Here is a 17,290-nt window from a genome sequence, read left to right on the forward strand (position 1 = left end):
CAGGCTGGAGTGCAGTGGAGCAATCTTGGCTCACCACAGCCTCCACCTCCCGGGTTCAAGCGATTCTCCTGCCTCAGCCTCCCAAGTAGCTGGGATTGCCTGCCACCACGCCTGGCTAATTTTTGTATTTTTACTAGAGACAAGGTTTCACCATGTTGGCCAGGCTGGTCTGGAACTCCTGACCTCAGGTGATCCACCTGCCTCAGCCTCCCAAAGTGCTGGGATTACAGGTGTGAGCCACTGCACCCAGCTGGCATTGAGTTTTTAAAGAGGTGCTTTCAAAGTGCCATTTGGGGCTGGACGTAGTGGCTCATGCCTGTAATCCCAGCATTTTGGTAGCCTGAAGCGGGCAGATTGCTGGAGCTCATGAGTTCACCACCAGCCTGGGCAACATGGTGAAACCCCATCTCTACAGAAAATACAACAATTAGCCTGGTGTGGAGGTGTGTACCTATAGTCTCAGCTACTCAGAAGGCTGAGGTGGGAGGATGGCTTGAGCCCAGAAATCGGAGGTTGCAGTGAGCCGAGATTGTGCCACTGCACTCCAGCTTGGGCCAATAGAGCCAGGCCTTGCCTCAGAAAAAAAAAAAAAAAAAAAAAAAAACCAAACAAAAACCAAACAACAACAACAAAAAAACAAAACAGAACACCAAGTGCCATTTGGAATTCTTCTTTCTGTTCAGTAGTCTTTTGATTAATGTGTAATATGAAAACACAGTCACTATGCTGCAAAGAGTTATGAGGATAATACAGTATAAAGTGAGTACAGTATTCAGTGTAATGGTATTACATACTGATACCACATGCTAAATGTGATAAAAATTGTAAGTACAAAGGAAGCTACAGAAAGAGAATAAGGTGGTCTGGCTTAGTATAATAGGATCTTTAAGCTTTTGCTGTCAGTCCTGTTTTCTGTAATTCATTGTAAATAATGTTTACATATAAAAATATATTAGTTTTGTTACATATGCTTTGCATTGAACCATAAACCTGTCTGCTTCTGCTTGAAGTATTTTCTCTTCATAACTTCCTATTTCGTTGATCGATATGCCTTTACTGGCACTTAGAGGAGCAAAAAAAAAAAAAAAAAAGGAATCAACTTCCTGTCCGCTTCATTGTCATAACATGCCAGTGTGTGATAGAAATGGACATCTGTAGCATGTCATGACAATGACATACCATGGATGTCCATTTTTTTTCCTCCCTCTTGTTTTGTGCTTTTAATCTTTTAACATATTTGAAGAAGGAGGAATATCATTTATTTTTCTCCTTAAGAATCAGAATCTTAGGCGTATTTTAAAAAAAATTCTGGTTGTTTAAATTCTGGAGTTTAGGCTGAATTACATTTTTACTTGATACTAATATACAGTCTTTATAAGTCCTAAAGTCTACTGAGTTCCTTAGGCAGAGTGAATAGTCTTTGAGTAAGCAGTCTTTTCCGGCTCCTGTCTTCCTGTTCTATTATATATAATAGATTTTTTAAAGTTGTTTAAGAGAATTTTGTATAGACAGATTGTGAGCTGTTGTGTCCTGCCCAAATCTGAATTCAAATGTAAAAATAATTTTCTAAAAATGAATATTTATTAAAGCCCTTTTCATAGAAATAGTACGCTGACAAATGAAAACATTTTGTGACAACAATAATAAAACTTTCACTAGATAGAGCTAGAGTAGTTTGATGTAAGGGGAAAAAGTATATGGTCATTTTGAATTGTATGCATTTTAACTTAGTAAAATTTAAAAATAAGATATTAGTGATACCTGCTATCATAATACTCATGTAGGACACAAAATATGGCATGACAAAATGAAGACGCCCGGGCTCAGTGGCTCAGGCCTATAGTCCCAGCATTTTGGGAGACCCAGGTGGGAAGATGGCCTGAGTCCAGCAGTTCAAGACCAGCCTGGGCAACATGGCAAAACCCCATCTCTACAAAAAAATACAAAAAGTAGCCCAGCATAGTGGTTGCACGCCTGTAGGATTGCTGGAGCCTGGGAGGTCAAGGCTGTGATAAGTTGAGATTGCACCACTGCAGTCTAGCCTGGGCGGCAGAGTGAGACCCTGCCTTAAAAAAAAAAAAAAAAAAAAAAAATGAAGAAGACTCACTAACTAATAAGAGTTGACCCAGGTTTTTGTTTTTTGTTTTGTTTTGTTTGTTTTTTGTTTGTTTGTTTTTGGCTAAGCATAGGGGACTTTATTAATGGTACACACAAGGTGGGGCTTCTAGGCCCCTCCCTCTTCAGGGGTTCTGCATGGACACTGAGGAGGGGAGATTCTCAGTGTAGTGGGGGACTGAGTGTGGCAGGGACTCCCCAGCAGTGAGGGCCTCTCTCTTCCTCTCATACTTTCGCTGGGGCTGGTGGTCTGGTGGTCTTACTCTTGGAGGCCATGTGAGCCATGAGGTCCACCACACTGTTGCTGTAGTCAAATTCATCACTATACCAAGAAATTATCTTGACAAAGTGGTTGTTGAGGGCAATGCCAGCCCCAGCATTGAAGATGGAAGAGTGGGTGTTGCTGCTGAAGTTGGAGGAGACAGCCTGGTGCTCATTGTAGCCCAGGATGCCCTTGAGAGGGCCCTCCGACATCTGCTTCACCACCTTCTTGATGTCATCGTATTTGGCAGGTTTTTCCAGACGGCAGGTCAGGTTCATGACCGACACGTTGGCAGTGGTGACACAGAAGGCCATGCCAGTGAGCTTCCTGTTCAACTCAGAGAGGGCCTTGCCTACAGCCTTGGCAGCACCGGTAGAGACAGGGATAATATTCTGGAGAGCCCCGCAGCCGTCACGCCACAGTTTCCCAGAGGGGCCATCCACAGTCTTCTGGGTGGCAGTGTGGCGTGGACTGTGGTCATGAGTCCTTCCACGATACCAAAGTTGTCTTGGATGACATTGGCCAGGGGTGCTAAGCAGTTGGTGGTGCAGGAGGCATTGCTGATGATCTTGAGGCTGTTGTCATACTTCTTATGGTTCATGCCCATCACGAACATGGGGGCATCAGCAAAGGGGGCAGAGATTCATGACCCTTTTGGCTCCTTCCTGCAAGGGAGCCCCAGCCTTCTTCATGGAGGTGAAGACACCAGTGGACTCCACAGCGTACTCAGCGTCAGCATTGCCCCATTTGATTTTGGAGGGGTCTCGCTCCTAGAAGATGGTAATGGAATTTCTACTGATGACATGCTTGCCATTCTCAGCCTTGACGGTGCGTGGAATTTGCCATGGGTAAAATCATACTGGAACAAGTAGACCATGTAGTTGAGGTCAATGAAGCGGTCATTGATGGCGACAATATCCACTTTGCCAGAATTCAAAGCCACCCTGGTGACCAGGTACCCAATACAACCAAATCCGTTGACTGCGGCCTTCACCTTCACCTCAGGGATGCAGCTGGAAATGCATGAGAAGATACGGCTGTCTCTCGAATGGGAGGAGCAGAGAACCAAGTTGACCCAGTTTTTTACATTGGGGAAAAAAACCCAACCCATACAGATCGTGTTAATTCAGCCACTCGTGACTCTGGCTCATTGTGGGCAAATACATAGATATTGTTAAGACACAGTCTTCAAGAAAGAGTACACTGTGTTAAGCAGGCAAGTCTAAAATACAAAAGAAAGAAAGTGAACAAGTCAGAGAAATACGGCGTACTATGGGGGTTCATGAGAAAGATCACATCCCGTTGGGAGAATTAGAAAAGAATTCATAAAAAGGAATTATTTAAGCTGGGCCTTGACATCATTCCCTCACAAGGAACAGCTTGAGCACTTGCAAATACCTTTGAGGAAAACTGATTGATTAAATCTGTGATATAGTGGAAAAAGAATGGACTTAATCACAGCTGGATTGAAGCCCCATCTCCCACCATTTCTGGCTGTGTGGCCTTGGGCAAGTCAGGGATGTTAGAACCATCTATGAGGTGATGCTTAACCAAGAGTATGTTTAAGATTTCTGGCAAAATAGGTGGTGCACAGTGGTTTAGTAAGTCGTTTTTCTGTCTTATTTCCCCCTTTCCCTACTTTATGTAAAAAACAAATGGAGAAAAAGAAGGTAGACTAGAGCCAGAGCAATGAGGACCTTGAATGCCAGGGTAAGCTGAACTACATACATTAAGCAGTTTGGAAAGGACAATTAGAGTTAGATAAATCTAGCAGCATCTAATCCTTGATCGATGTTCAGTGATGGGAAGGAGGCATGTGGTGATTGGTTAGGGGAAGTCATTACAATCCACGTTAATATGTGGATCTGAACTAGAGTACAATGAGAGAGAATAGAGTTCAATGATAATAGGAAGAAAGGGATGGATGAATAGAGATTTTTCCAAGCAGAATCCAGGAGAATTGAAGTGGATAGGTTGTGCAAGTGGAGAGAAGAGTCAAATATGGCTCACATTTTGAAGTAGGGTAACTGAAAAAATGGTGTTGCTACTTATAAACGTAGGGGAATCTAAAGGTATAGTGAGGGAAAAGATAAGGACTTTGGTTTTTCGTATATTTTGTTCTGTAATTATATTTCACTTATAAAGTGCTCTGAACAGTAGTGTGGTAGTTAATAGCACAGGCTGGGAGCCCTGCTGCCTAGGTTCACATCCTGGCTCCACCACTTACTTGGGCTTCACTCCATCTCACTGTGCTTCAGTTTCTTCAGATAGGGCACAAAATATGGCATAGCAAACTAAGTGAAAGAAGACTCCTGGGTGCAGTGGCTCAGGCCTGTAGTCCCAGTATTTTGGGAGGTCTAAGTGGGCAGATGACTTGAGTCCAGGAGTTGAAGACCAGCCTGGGCAGCATGGCAAAACCCCATCTCTACAAAAAATACAAAAATTAGCCCAGTATGGTGGTGCATTCCTATAGTTCCAGCTACTTGGGCAGTGGGGCTGAGGCGGGAGGATAAAGGGCAAAATAAAAGTAGCTACTTCATAGAGTTGTGGTGAGGACTAAATGATTTAATTTACATGCCATTAGAACAGTGATGGCAGATAGTGTTTTCTGTCGTGATGCTGATGTCTGCCTTTATTGTGTGTGTATGTGTGTGTGTGTGTGTGTGTGTTTCTTGAGTGAGAATCTTGCTCTGTCACCCCGGGTGGAGTGCAGAGGCATAATCACAGCTCACTGTGGCCTCAACCTCCTGGGCTGAAGCGATCCTCCCACTTCAGCCTGCCAAGTAGCTGGGACTACAAGTTTGTGCCACCACACGTGGCTAATTTTAAAATTTGTTGTAGAGACTGAATCTCACTCTGTTGCCCAGGCTGGTCTTAAACTCCTGGGCCCAAGCAATCCTCCCAGCTTGTGCTCTCAAAGTGCTGAGATTACAGGCGTGTGCCATTGTGCCTGGCAGGCCTTTGCATTTTATTTTAGGGCTAATTGATCCCTTAAGCAGTAGAGTGGCTTGTGATTATATTGCTTTGTCTTTTGAATTTTATCATGAGTATGTTGGAATGCAACTTTCTTTTTTTCCATTTTATTTTTTATCTTATAGCAAAATTGAGATTTTTGGGGTACAAGTCCATGAATTTTAACAAATGTATAGATTTGTCTCATCATCACCCAAATCAATTTTAAATTAACATTTGAAATAGATGCAAAATAGTTTCATCATCCCATAAAACTCTTTTTGGCATCTCCTTTTAGTCATACTGTTTCCCTGCCCCTCATCCCTGGCAGCCACGGATCTGTTTTTCATCACTATGATTTTGTCCTTTTGAGGATATCATATAAATGGAATCGTAGAATGTGTAGTAACCTATTGAGACTGGCCTGTTTCACTCAGCAGCCATTGAGATTCATCCAGGTTGTTGCATGTACCAAGTTTGTTCCTTTTTTTTGTAAGGTAGTGTTCTATTGTATGGGTGTACCCACAGTTTGTTTATCCATTCACTTGTTGAAGGTTATTTGGATTATTCTCAGTTTTTAGCAATTGCGACTAGAGCTGCTATACATTTTCATGTACAAGTTTTTGTGCAAACACGAGCTTTCATTTTTCTCGGTTAAATTGCCAGCAGTCAGATTGCTGGGTTATAGTGTAAGAGTATGTTTAACTGTGTAAGAAACTTCCACCTTTTTTTTTTTTTTTTTAAGAACAGTGATGCTGTTTTGCATTGCCACCAGCAGTGTATGAAAATTCCAGGCGTTTCACATCCTCACTAGCACTTGGTATTGTTATTATTGTTTATTTTAGCCATTCTAATAGATGTGTAGTGGTATTTCATTAAGATTGTGGGGTGTGTGTATGGGGGTGTGGCAGGGGCTGTGTTGCTTAGGCTGGAGTGTAGTGGCTATTTACAGACATGATTGGATGGTAGTGCACTACAACTTTGAACTCTTGGGCTTAAACAGTCATCCTATGTAGCGGAGACTACAAGCGCACGCCACTGGGCCTGGTTCATTATTTTAATTTTCATTTATCTAATGGCAGTGATGTTGAACATCTTTTTGTGTGCTTATTTCCATCCATATATCTTCACTGGTGAAATGTCTTAAGTCTTTGGTCCATATTTTAATTGAGTTGTTTTTCTTACTGTTAAGTTTGAAAGTTTTATATATTTGGGATGTAAATGTAAATTTTTTGTCAAATATGTGATTTGCCAACATTTTTCTCCTGGTTTGGAGCTTGTCTTTTTATTCCCTTATGGGGTCTTTCTCATAGAAAAAGGTTTTAATTTTGATGGAGTCCATTTTGCGGTTTTTTTCTTTCGTATTTAACAACTAGTAGCCTGACCCCGAGTCATGAAGTTTTTCTCCTATGTTTTCTTCAAAAAGTTTTATTGTTTTAGGTGTAGTTACATATTTAAGATAAAAATATATTTTATATATTATATACTATATAAAATGCATCAGAAATTATATGAAACTATAGCCAGGTGCAGTGGCTCGAAGTCCCAGGCTACAGTGTGCTATGGTATGATTAATTTTTTGTGTGTTCACCTTGTTTTGTTTTGTTTTTTTTTTTTGAGACGGAGTCTTGCTTTGTCGCCCAGGCTGGAGTGCAGTGGCGCATCTCAGCTCACTGCAAGCTCTGCCTCCTGAGTTCACGCCATTCTCCTGCGTTCACGCCATTCTCCTGCCTCAGCCTCCCGAGTAGCTGGGGCCTGCCACCACACCTGGCTAATTTTTTGTATTTTTTTAGTAGAGATGGGGTTTCACCATGTTAGCCAGGATGGTCTCAATCTCCTAACCCATAGTAAGTTAAGAACTAACTTAACGAAGAAATTTCTAATTTCTCTTAAGACTTCCTCTATGCTCCATGGATTATTTAGATGTGTGCATTTAATTTGCAAGCATTTGGAGAGTTTTCTGTTGTCTTTATTACTTATTTCTAGTTTAATTCCATTATGATCAGAGACTACACTTTATACAATGTAATTTCTTTTAAATTTGTTTAGGGTTGTTTATTGACTCAGGATATGGCTTATATAATAAGGTCCACGTGCACTTGAAAAGAATGTATATTCTGCTTTTGTTGGGAGGAGTGTTCTATAAGCATCTGTGAAATCCAGTTGGTTGGTGATGTGTTCTGTTGTTTTATGTCATTGCTAATTCTCTGCTAACTAGTCCTGTAACTGAAGAGGAGTGTTGAAATCTCTTTAGTTGTAATTGTGGATTTATCTGTTTCTCCGTTTTGTTGTTTTTGGTTTTGCTTTGTGTATTTTGAAGATTTGAAGTTAGGTGTATGCACATTTAGACTATAGTATGTCTTTGGGAATTGACACTTTTATCATTATGCAGTGTCTTTTTTTATTGCGGTGAAAAACACAACATAAAATTTACCATCTTGACAATTTTTAAGTGTACAGTACAGTAGTGTTAACTACATGTACATTGTTGTCCAACAGATCTCTAGAACTTTATCTTGCAAAACTGAAACGATACAGTAACTCTTCTTTCCACCCCTCTTGGCAGCTACCATTTTACTTTCTATGAATTTGACTGCTTTAGATGCTTCATATAAGTGGAATCAGTGGAACTTGTCTGTTTCTGGCTTATTTCACTATGTATAATATCCTTAAGATTCATCCATGTTGTAGCATATGACAGGATTTTCATCTTTTTTGAATCTGAATGGTATTCCATTGTATGTATAAGTCACATTTTCTTTTTCCATTTTTCTGATGATGGACATTTAGGCTGCTTCGACCTCTGGGTTGTTGTAAATAACGCCACAGTGAACATGGGTGTGCAAATATGTCTTTGCTATCCTCTTCTCACTTCTTTTGGATATGTACCGAGAAGTGGAATTGCTGGATATGGTAATACTATTTCTAACTTTTTGAGGGCTATCCATACTGTTTCCAAAGCAGCTATGGAAGCTATTTTACATTCCCACCAACAGTGGAAAGGGTTTCCAGTTTCTCTAAGTCCTTGCCAACACTTCTTTCTTTCCCCATCCTAACAGGTGTAAGGTGATATCTCATGATTTTTATCTACATCTCCCTGATGATTAATGATATTGAACATCTTTTTATATACAGTTGACTGTCAGTGTCTGCAGGTTACACATCCCCAGATTTAACCAAACATGGATTGAAAATATTTTTAATCCAATAAAAATAATACAAATTTTAAAAATACAATATAATAACTATTTACATAGCATTTACATTGTCTTAGGTATCGTAAGTAATCTAGAGATAATTTAAAATATGTAGGAGGATGTACATAGATTATATGCAAATACCATACCAGTTTATATAAGGGACTTAAGGATACATGGATTTTGGTATCTGCAGGGATTCTGCAATCAGTCTTCTGAGGATACTGAATAAGGGCTGTACTTCATGACCATTTGTGTATCATCTTTGGAGAAATGTCTGTTGAAGTCCTTTACCTTTTTTTTTTTTCTTTTCTTTTTTTTTTTTTTTTTTTTGAGACAGAGTCTCACTCTGTCACCCAGGCTGGAGTTCAGTGGCATGATTACAGCTCACTACATCCTTGAATTCCTGAGCTCAAGTGATCCTCCCACCTTAGCCTCCTGAGTTGCTGGGACTATAGGCACATGATACCACGTCCAGCTAATTTTTGGTTTTTTTTGTAGAGACAAGGTCTGTGTTGTCCAGGCTGATCTCGAACTCCTGGGCTCAAACAGTCCTCCAGTCTCAGCCTACCAGTGTTGGGATTATAGGAGTGAGCCACCACACCTGGCATGTTTTTAGTTTTTGTTTGTTTTGTTTTGTTTTGAGACAGGTGCTTGCTGTATTGCCCAGGCTGACCTTGAAGTCCTGGGCTCAAGTGATCCTCCTACCTTAGCCTCCCAAGTGGCTGGGACAACAGTCGTTCACCAGCCGTTGCACCCAACCTTTTGCCCATTTTAAAATTGGGTTTTTTTTTTTTTTTTTTAATTGAGTTGTAGTTCTTTGTATATCTGGATATTAACCCCTTTCCAGGTATATATTTGCAAATACTATTTTCTTCCATTCTGTAGGTTGCCTTTTCTTCTCTATTGATTGATTGTTTTGCTGCACAGAAGTTTTAAAGTTTGATGTCCCATTTGTCTGTGTTTACTTTTGTTGCTTGTGTTTTTTACGTCATACACAAGAAATCATTGATAAATTCAATGTTGTGAAGCCTTTTCCCCGTGTGTTTTCCTCCAGTAGCTTTATGGTTTCAAGTCTAGTCATTTTATGGTTTCAGGGCTACATTTAGGTCTTTAATGAATTTTGAGTTAATTTTGTATATGGTGTAAAGTAAGGGTCCAACTGCTTTCTTTTGCATGTGATATTTTTATATAGTGTTTTTTATCACTAACAATTTTATGTGTTTGATATTATAGCTACTCTTCAGTTTTAAAAAAATTCTTTAGGGTTTTGTTGTTGTTGTTATTGTTGGCATGGTGTGTCTTCTTTCTATCCTATTCCTTTAACTGTGTCTTTATGCTTAAAGTAGATTTTTTTTCTTGTACGCATTTGATAGTTGGATTTTGCTTTTTCTTATCCAATCTGAAAATCTCTCTTTTTAAAAAAGTCTTTATTTGAGACCATTGTAGATTCACTTGCAATGCTAACAAATAATAGATCTTATATTTCCTTCACCCAGATTCCCTCAGTGATAACATCTTGTATAACTTTTGTACCAGGAAATTGACTTTGATACATTGTCTATCTTATTCAAATTTCACCTGTTTTACATGCATTCGTGTGTATGTGTATGTTATCACGTGTAGATTCATATGATCAAGATACAGTATAGTTCCATCACAAGTATCTCTTGTACTACTCATTTATAGCCATAGCTACTCCTCTCCTCTCATCCTTCCCTAACCTCTGGCAAACAATAATCTGTTCTCCACCTCTATAACTTTGTCATTTTGAGGATGTTAGATAGATAGAATCATACCGTATGGCTTTTTTTATTGAGCATACTTTGAGATTCATCCGGGTTGTTACATGTTTCAATAGCTTGTCCCTATTGCTGAGTAGCATTCCTGAGTCTCTGCCTTTAATTGGAAGTGGTTAGTCCATTTATATTTAATGTGATTATTGATACTGTTGTGGTTAAATCAACATCTTACTCAGGGATCAGCAAACTATGAGCTTGGGGATTAAATCACACTCACCAAGTGTTTATTCTTTATTTTATTTTATTTTATTTTATTTTATGAGACACAGTCTTATTCTGTTGCCCAGGCTGGAGTGCAGTGGTGTGATCGCAGCTCACTGCAACCTCGGCCTCCCGGGTTCAAGTGATTCTCGTGTCTCAGCCTCCCAAGCAGCTGGGGTTACAGGTGCGCACCACCATGCCTGGCTGTTTTTTCTATTTTTTAGTAGAGACGGGGTTTCGCCATGTTGGCCAGGCTGGTCTTGAACTCCTGACCTCAGGTAATCCACCCACCTCAGTCTCCCAGAGTGCTGGGATTACAGGCATGAGCCACCACACCCAGCAACTAAGTGTTTTGTTTTTTTTTTTAAAATAATTGAAGTTTTATTGGAACATGGCTATATTTATTTATTTACTATTGTCTGTGACTGCTTTTGTGTTACAATGACTGCGTTCAGTAGTTGTGATAGAGACCATATGGCCCAGAAAGTCAAAAATATCTATTCTGTGGCCTTTTACAGAAAAAGTTTTTAAGCCCTGATTATGCTATTTGTTTTCTATTTGTCCCATCTGTTCTTTGTTGATTTTACAGCAGGAATGTGAATTTAGAAGAGATACTACAGTGACTGGTGCCTGTTAGAATATCTATAGATGCTTTCCTCAGATAACATTTTAGACCTGACAGAAGGTGTCTGTATTCGTTTTTTATTGTGTGTAACGAATTACCACAATTTAGTGGCTTAAAATAATATGCATTTATTATCTCACAGTTGCTGTGCATCAGGAATTTGGGCACAGTGTAGTTGGGTCCTTTGCTTAGGATCTCATAAGACTGCAATAAAGCTATTGGCCAGGCTGTATTATGAAGAGGCTCAATTATGGAGAAATCTGCTTCCACACTTATTCAGGTCATTGGCAGAATTCATTTCCTTGGAGCTATATGACTGAGGGCCTGGCTTTTTACTGACTGTCAGGTGAAAGCCTCTCTCAGGTCTTAGGGATTGCCTGTAATTGCCTGCTACATGGCTATCTCCAAGGTGGTTGGTTTTTCAAGGCCTGCAGGAGAACTTCTTACTCCAGTCTGCTCACACAGTATTCTATAATGTAACGTAATCAAGAGAGTGACATCTCATCACTTTCCCACATTCCGTCAATTAGAAGCAAGTTACAGGTTCTTCCTGCATGCAAGGGGTTTATATGAAGCCATGACTCATTAAGGATCACTGTCATGTATGTCTGCCACAGAAACCATAAGAAGGCATTAATAACTATAATCTCTAACCTTACATTGACCATTTTGATTTCTGTCAAAAGCTGGAAATGATGAGATTAACAATAAAGAACCTAATATAGCTAAAGTTCTGGTTAGAATATTTAGAGTTTTCTGAAACTACATAATAAGCAGAGCTTTCTACTCTGATAATGCCAATATTTTAAACAAGCACTTGTAAATTCATTATTGTATTTGATGTATTTCTCAGGATAGTGCCATAAGGGAGATAGGTATCCCTGTTTATAGATGAAGAAACTGAGGATTAGTAAAGCCTCAGTTTTACAAATTACACAGCCTCAAAAAAAATTACACAGCCAGTGAGTGATGGAATAGGTGTCTATTTATTAGTAACTTGAAATCCTCTGTTCTTGTCAGCAAAGTAGAATTGTAACATAGAATTATTGATGGTGTGACTGTTCATCAAATATGCTTTGATGAGGAGGAAAGTTTGATTTTGTATGTAAATACTAATAAGTTCTATGTGAAAATGCAAATAAAATGAGATCTTTGTAAGAGTGCAGCATTTCCTATGTTTGGCAGTACAATATTTCTAATCCTGAAAATGTTTCCTTAAGTGGTATCTCTATTTTACAGAAGAGATCGAGGTCTAAGCAAGTTGTCATTTGCTCAAGCTCATATGTTTGATATGTGGTAGAACCATAATCTGACTTCAGAATCTAGGATGAACCTAATTCAATCAAAATATCCTTCTGTTTTGGCCTTGCATTACTAAATTGTATAGCTGGAAGGCAGCTATACTAGTGTTTTACTGTATATCTCTATTCCAGTAATTTCATCTCTACTTGTTATCTGTTAAGTGGGGTTGTTTATCTACACTTGGATGAGAAAGTCTTTAGTGAACTTTACCTATCATCTGTAGGATCATGTTGTTCTGCTAAAAAAAAAAAAAAAAAAATCCAAGTGAAGCCTCAAAACTTAACATTTTCAGTTCATGGCCGTGTGTGGTGGTTAAAGCATGTAATCTCAGCACTTTGAGAGGCCTAGGTGGGCAGATTGCATGAGCCCAGGAGTTTGAGACCAGCCTGGGCAACATGGAGAAACTCCGTCTCTGAAATAAAAATTTAAAAATAGAAAAATGTTAGTTCATAGCCTTTCTCTTTGAAGATAGCATATTACACATCTCAAAAGTCATGTGCTTAAGTCAGTTGTTCTTGTTGGATTTTAAAGGAGTTCCTTTATTGATATAAAATAATTAGCAGAAGTGAATTATGTGTTACTTAGCATAAAAACAAAGTTTTTTGTTATTTTATAAATAATGATTGATATAGTTATTTTGCATGTATAGTACTAACAAATTATAGTTAACAATAATTTTTTTCTTTTGGTTTGTCTCTGTGTGTTTTATTATTGATTTTTCAGTCACAGCAAACTGTATAATGGCAGTTGAGTGGGTTTTGAAAAACATCTGAATTGTAGTGTCTACATCTACCTCTGCCTTCTCCCTACCCTTTGAAAAAGAATAAATGGCATGCTTGAGAAGACAGCTATATTGAAAGAGGAATGTTGCAAATGGCTTCAGATTCTGTGAATACTAAACAAGCTAGGAATCACATTACAAAGGGGAAAAGGCAACAACAGCACCAGCAAATAAAGAACAGATCCTCAATTAGTGATGGTGATGGAGAAGATTCCTTTATTTTTGAAGCAAATGAAGCTTGGAAAGATTTTCATAGTTCTCTTCTTCGATTTTATGAAAATGGAGAACTCTGCGATGTCACACTCAAGGTGAGATTGCCTTTTTTCTACTTTTCTCAGGCCGCTTCAGTGTAATATGAGAAATGGGGTTTCTGTAACCACACAAGGCAAATTTTGTTGCTATACATATGTGATACAGTTGGAATGCTTTTAGTCTCAATCTTTTTTTTTAGTGTAGGAGAAAGGACATAGAGGGCAAATGAAGAGAAGTTAGAATAAGATAAAATTATTGTACTAATTTAATGTTGATATTCATTATTTCTTAGTTAATTTAACTTCTGAGAGTTCTGAAACCCTAGAACAACAAATATTATTAGTGAAATTAATAAATTGCTGTTGACCAGATAAGCTTTTCACTTGCGAATTTAAATAACTTGGTGTATTTGCTTACTCTGAATACAGAAGTAAATTAGAAGTCAGCAATTTTGGATTGTTTACTCAGCTAGTGATTTACTGTATATCTCTATTCCAGTAATTCAGTCTCTACTTCACTGTTTTCATCTGTTAAGTGGGATTGTTTATCTACACCTGATAGTGAAATATAGTCTACTTCGCCTTGGATGAAAAAGTCCTCAGTGAACTTTGCTCATAATCTCTAGGATCATGTTGTTCTCCTAAAAGCAACCAGTTTTAATAAAATTGGAAAAGTGATAAAGCAGTATGGAAAAGCCTGTGTTCTGATTGTTTCTCATTGCACATTTAAAGTACTTTCTTCTTATCTCTCAGTGAAATATTAAAACTTTTTGGTGAACTCTTGGGCTTAAGCAGTCCTCCTGCCACAAGCGTCTGAGCAGCTGGGACTAGGTGCATGCACCACCATGCCTGACTAATTAAAAAAAATTTTTTTTTTAGAGATGGGTCTTGCTGTGTTGCGCAGGCTGGTCTCAAACTCGGTCTCAAATGATCCTACTGCCTTGGGCCTCCCAAAAAGCTGAGATTATAACTGTAAGCCACTGTGCTAATGGTAGATAATTATTTCTCATAGTTCTGTAGGTTGGGAGGTCTAAAATCAAGGTACCAGCAAGTTTGGTGTCTGGTGAGGGCTGCCCTCTCTGCTTCCAAGATAGTGCCTTATTGCTGCATCCTCCAGAGGGGATGAACACTATGTCCTCACATGGAAGGCAGAAGGACAAAATGGGCCTAAGCTAGTTCCCTCCAGTCCTCTTTTAAGGCACTAATCCATTCATGAGAACAGAGCCCTTATGATTTCATCATTTCCCAGAGGTTCCCCCACTTAGTATTAGCACAGTGGGGATTAAGTTTCAACACATGGTTTTGGAGGACATTTAGAAGATAGCACAGACATAATTTGATAGAAGAGAAAAATAATAATGGAGAAAGTGATCCTATATTTAACACGTAAGCATTCTATATTATGAAATTTTAAGATTCTGTGTTTAAGGAAGATTACCTTTTACTTCATTCAGCTAGTAAATCAGTATTTTAATCTTTTTCATGTTTCTCAGAAAGGTGGTATAATCATGTGGCACATAAGGACATTTTGGTCAACGATGGACCCCATATACAATGGTGGTCCCATAAGATTATAATGGAGCTGAAAAATTCCTATCACTTAGTAATGTTGTAGCTATCATAGTGTCCTAGCACAGTGCATTACTTATGTGCTTGTGGTGATGCTGGTGTAAACAAACTTACTGCATTGCCAGTTGTATAAAAGGTATAATACATGGTTATGTATAGTACCTAATACCTGTTCATGCTAATAAATGATTGTGTTACAGGTTTATGTATTTATTGTACTTTTTATTATGGTTGTAAAGTGTACTCCTGCTACTTCTAAAGAAAAGAACATTACTTAAAAAAAGAAAAAAATTGCAGAAAGTTGATTCTTAACAAAAAACAAGAAAGAAAAAAATGTTAACTGTAAAAACAGCCTTAGGCAGGTCCTTCAGAAGGTATTCAAGAGGAAAGCATTGTTACTATAGGAGATGACAGCTTCATGTGTCATCTCCTTTGTAGTAGGACAAGATCTGGAGGTGGAAGACAGTGATATGGATGATCCTGACTTGGTATAGATGCAGGCTAATGTCTGAGTTTGTGTCTTAGTTTTTAACAGAAAAGCTTAAAACGTATAAGAAAAAAAATTTAAATAGAAAACTTTTGGAATAAGCATAGAAAAACATTTTTGTAGAGCTATGCAATGTGTGTGTTTTAGGCTAAGTGTTATTACAAGAGTCAAAAAGTTTTAAAAAAAATTAAGTTTATGGAAAAAGTCACAGTAAGCTACGGTTAATCATGAAAGAAAGAAAAATATTTTTAAAAATGTAGTGTAGCCTAAGTGTACAGTGTTTGTAAAGTCTGCAGTAGTGTACAATAAAGTCCTAGGCTTTCCCGTTCACTCACCACTCAATAATTCACCCAGAACAACTTCAGGCCCTGCAGCTCCATTCATAGCAAATACCTTATACAGGTGTACTTTAAAAAAATATATTTTATGCCGTATTTTTACTGTACCTTTCCTATGTTTATATGTTTAGATATGCAGATAGTTACCATTATGCTACAGTTGCCTACAGTGTACAGTACAGTAACAGGCCATGCAGGTTTGTAGTCTGGGAGCAACAGGCTATACCATATAGCCCAGGTATGTAATAGGCTATACCATCTAGATTTGTGTAAGTACATTCTGTGACATTTGCACAATGATAAAATCACCTGACACATTTCTCAGAACGTATCCCCATCCTTCAGTGACACATGACTGTATTAGAACTGCTTACTACAGCCTACGTGTGTAGTATAAGCTACATACCTAGGCTATATGGTATAGCCTGTTGTTGCTGGGATATAAGCCTCCGTAGCCTATTACCATACTGAAAACTGTAGGGATTTGTAGCACAATGGTATTTGTTTATCTAAACATATCTAAACAGAAAAGGTACAGTAAAAAGTGGGCAAAGGACATGAACAGACACTTCTCAAAAGAAGACCCACAAGTGGCCAAAAAATATATGAAAAAATACTCATCATCACCAGTCATTAGAGGAATGCAAACCAGAACCACAAAGAGATACCATCTCACATCAGTCAGAATGACTTTTGTTAAAAAGTCAAAAAATAACAGATGCTGGCAAGGCTGTAGAGAGAAGGGAACACTTATACACTGTTGGTGGGAATGTAAATTAATTCAGCCACTGTGGAGAGCAGTTTGGATTCTTCTCAAAGAACTGGGAGTTGAACTACCATTCAACCCAGCAATCCTCCTGGTGGGTATATACCCAGAGGAAAATAAATCATTCTATCAAAAAGACACATATGTGTGTACGTTCATTGCAGTGCGATTCGCAAATAGCAAAGATACAGAATCAGCCCAGGTGCCCATCAGTGGTGGATTGGATAAGGAAAATGTGTTATATTTGCACTATGGAATACTATACCATAAAAAAGAATGAAATCACGTTATTTGCAGCAACATACATGCATCTGGAAACCATTATCCTAAGTGAACTAATAAAGAAGCAGAAAACCAAATACCACTTGTTCTCACTTGTAAGTGGGAATAAACACTGAGTAAACGTGGTCATGAAAATGGGAAAAATAGTGGAGAATACAAGATGGGGGAGGTAGGGAAGGTGGTGGGGGTGTGAATTGAAATAAACTGTTTATTTCATGTTGTGTATTATGCTCACTACCTGGGTTATAGATTCATTTATACAGCAAATCTCAGCATGATGCAATATATCTATGCAACAGACCTGCATATGCACCCCTAATTCTAAAGTAAAAGTTGAAAAAACCGAAAAAAAAATGTATT

At 38.5% G+C, this 17,290-nt stretch overlaps 1 protein-coding gene and 1 pseudogene across 4 annotated transcripts in view; one reads left to right on the forward strand and one right to left on the reverse strand.

Moving 5' to 3' along the window:
• The window catches only part of KLHL8 (kelch-like family member 8), a 58,950-nt gene that overhangs the window by 11,081 nt on the left and 30,579 nt on the right, over positions 1-17,290 (forward strand). For all 4 annotated transcript variants that reach the window (XM_011990751.1, XM_011990753.1, XM_011990754.1 and 1 more), the window contains exon 2: positions 13,180-13,545. In XM_011990751.1, the coding sequence (XP_011846141.1) occupies positions 13,321-13,545 (225 nt within the window). In that variant the 5' untranslated portion in view covers positions 13,180-13,320. The remainder of the gene's footprint in view (positions 1-13,179; positions 13,546-17,290) is intronic.
• Positions 2,240-3,488, reverse strand: LOC105547253 (annotated as a pseudogene).

Source organism: Mandrillus leucophaeus, unplaced genomic scaffold (genome assembly GCF_000951045.1).
Source record: "Mandrillus leucophaeus isolate KB7577 unplaced genomic scaffold, Mleu.le_1.0 Scaffold381, whole genome shotgun sequence".
In the NCBI taxonomy this organism is placed as follows: Eukaryota; Metazoa; Chordata; class Mammalia; order Primates; family Cercopithecidae; genus Mandrillus; species Mandrillus leucophaeus.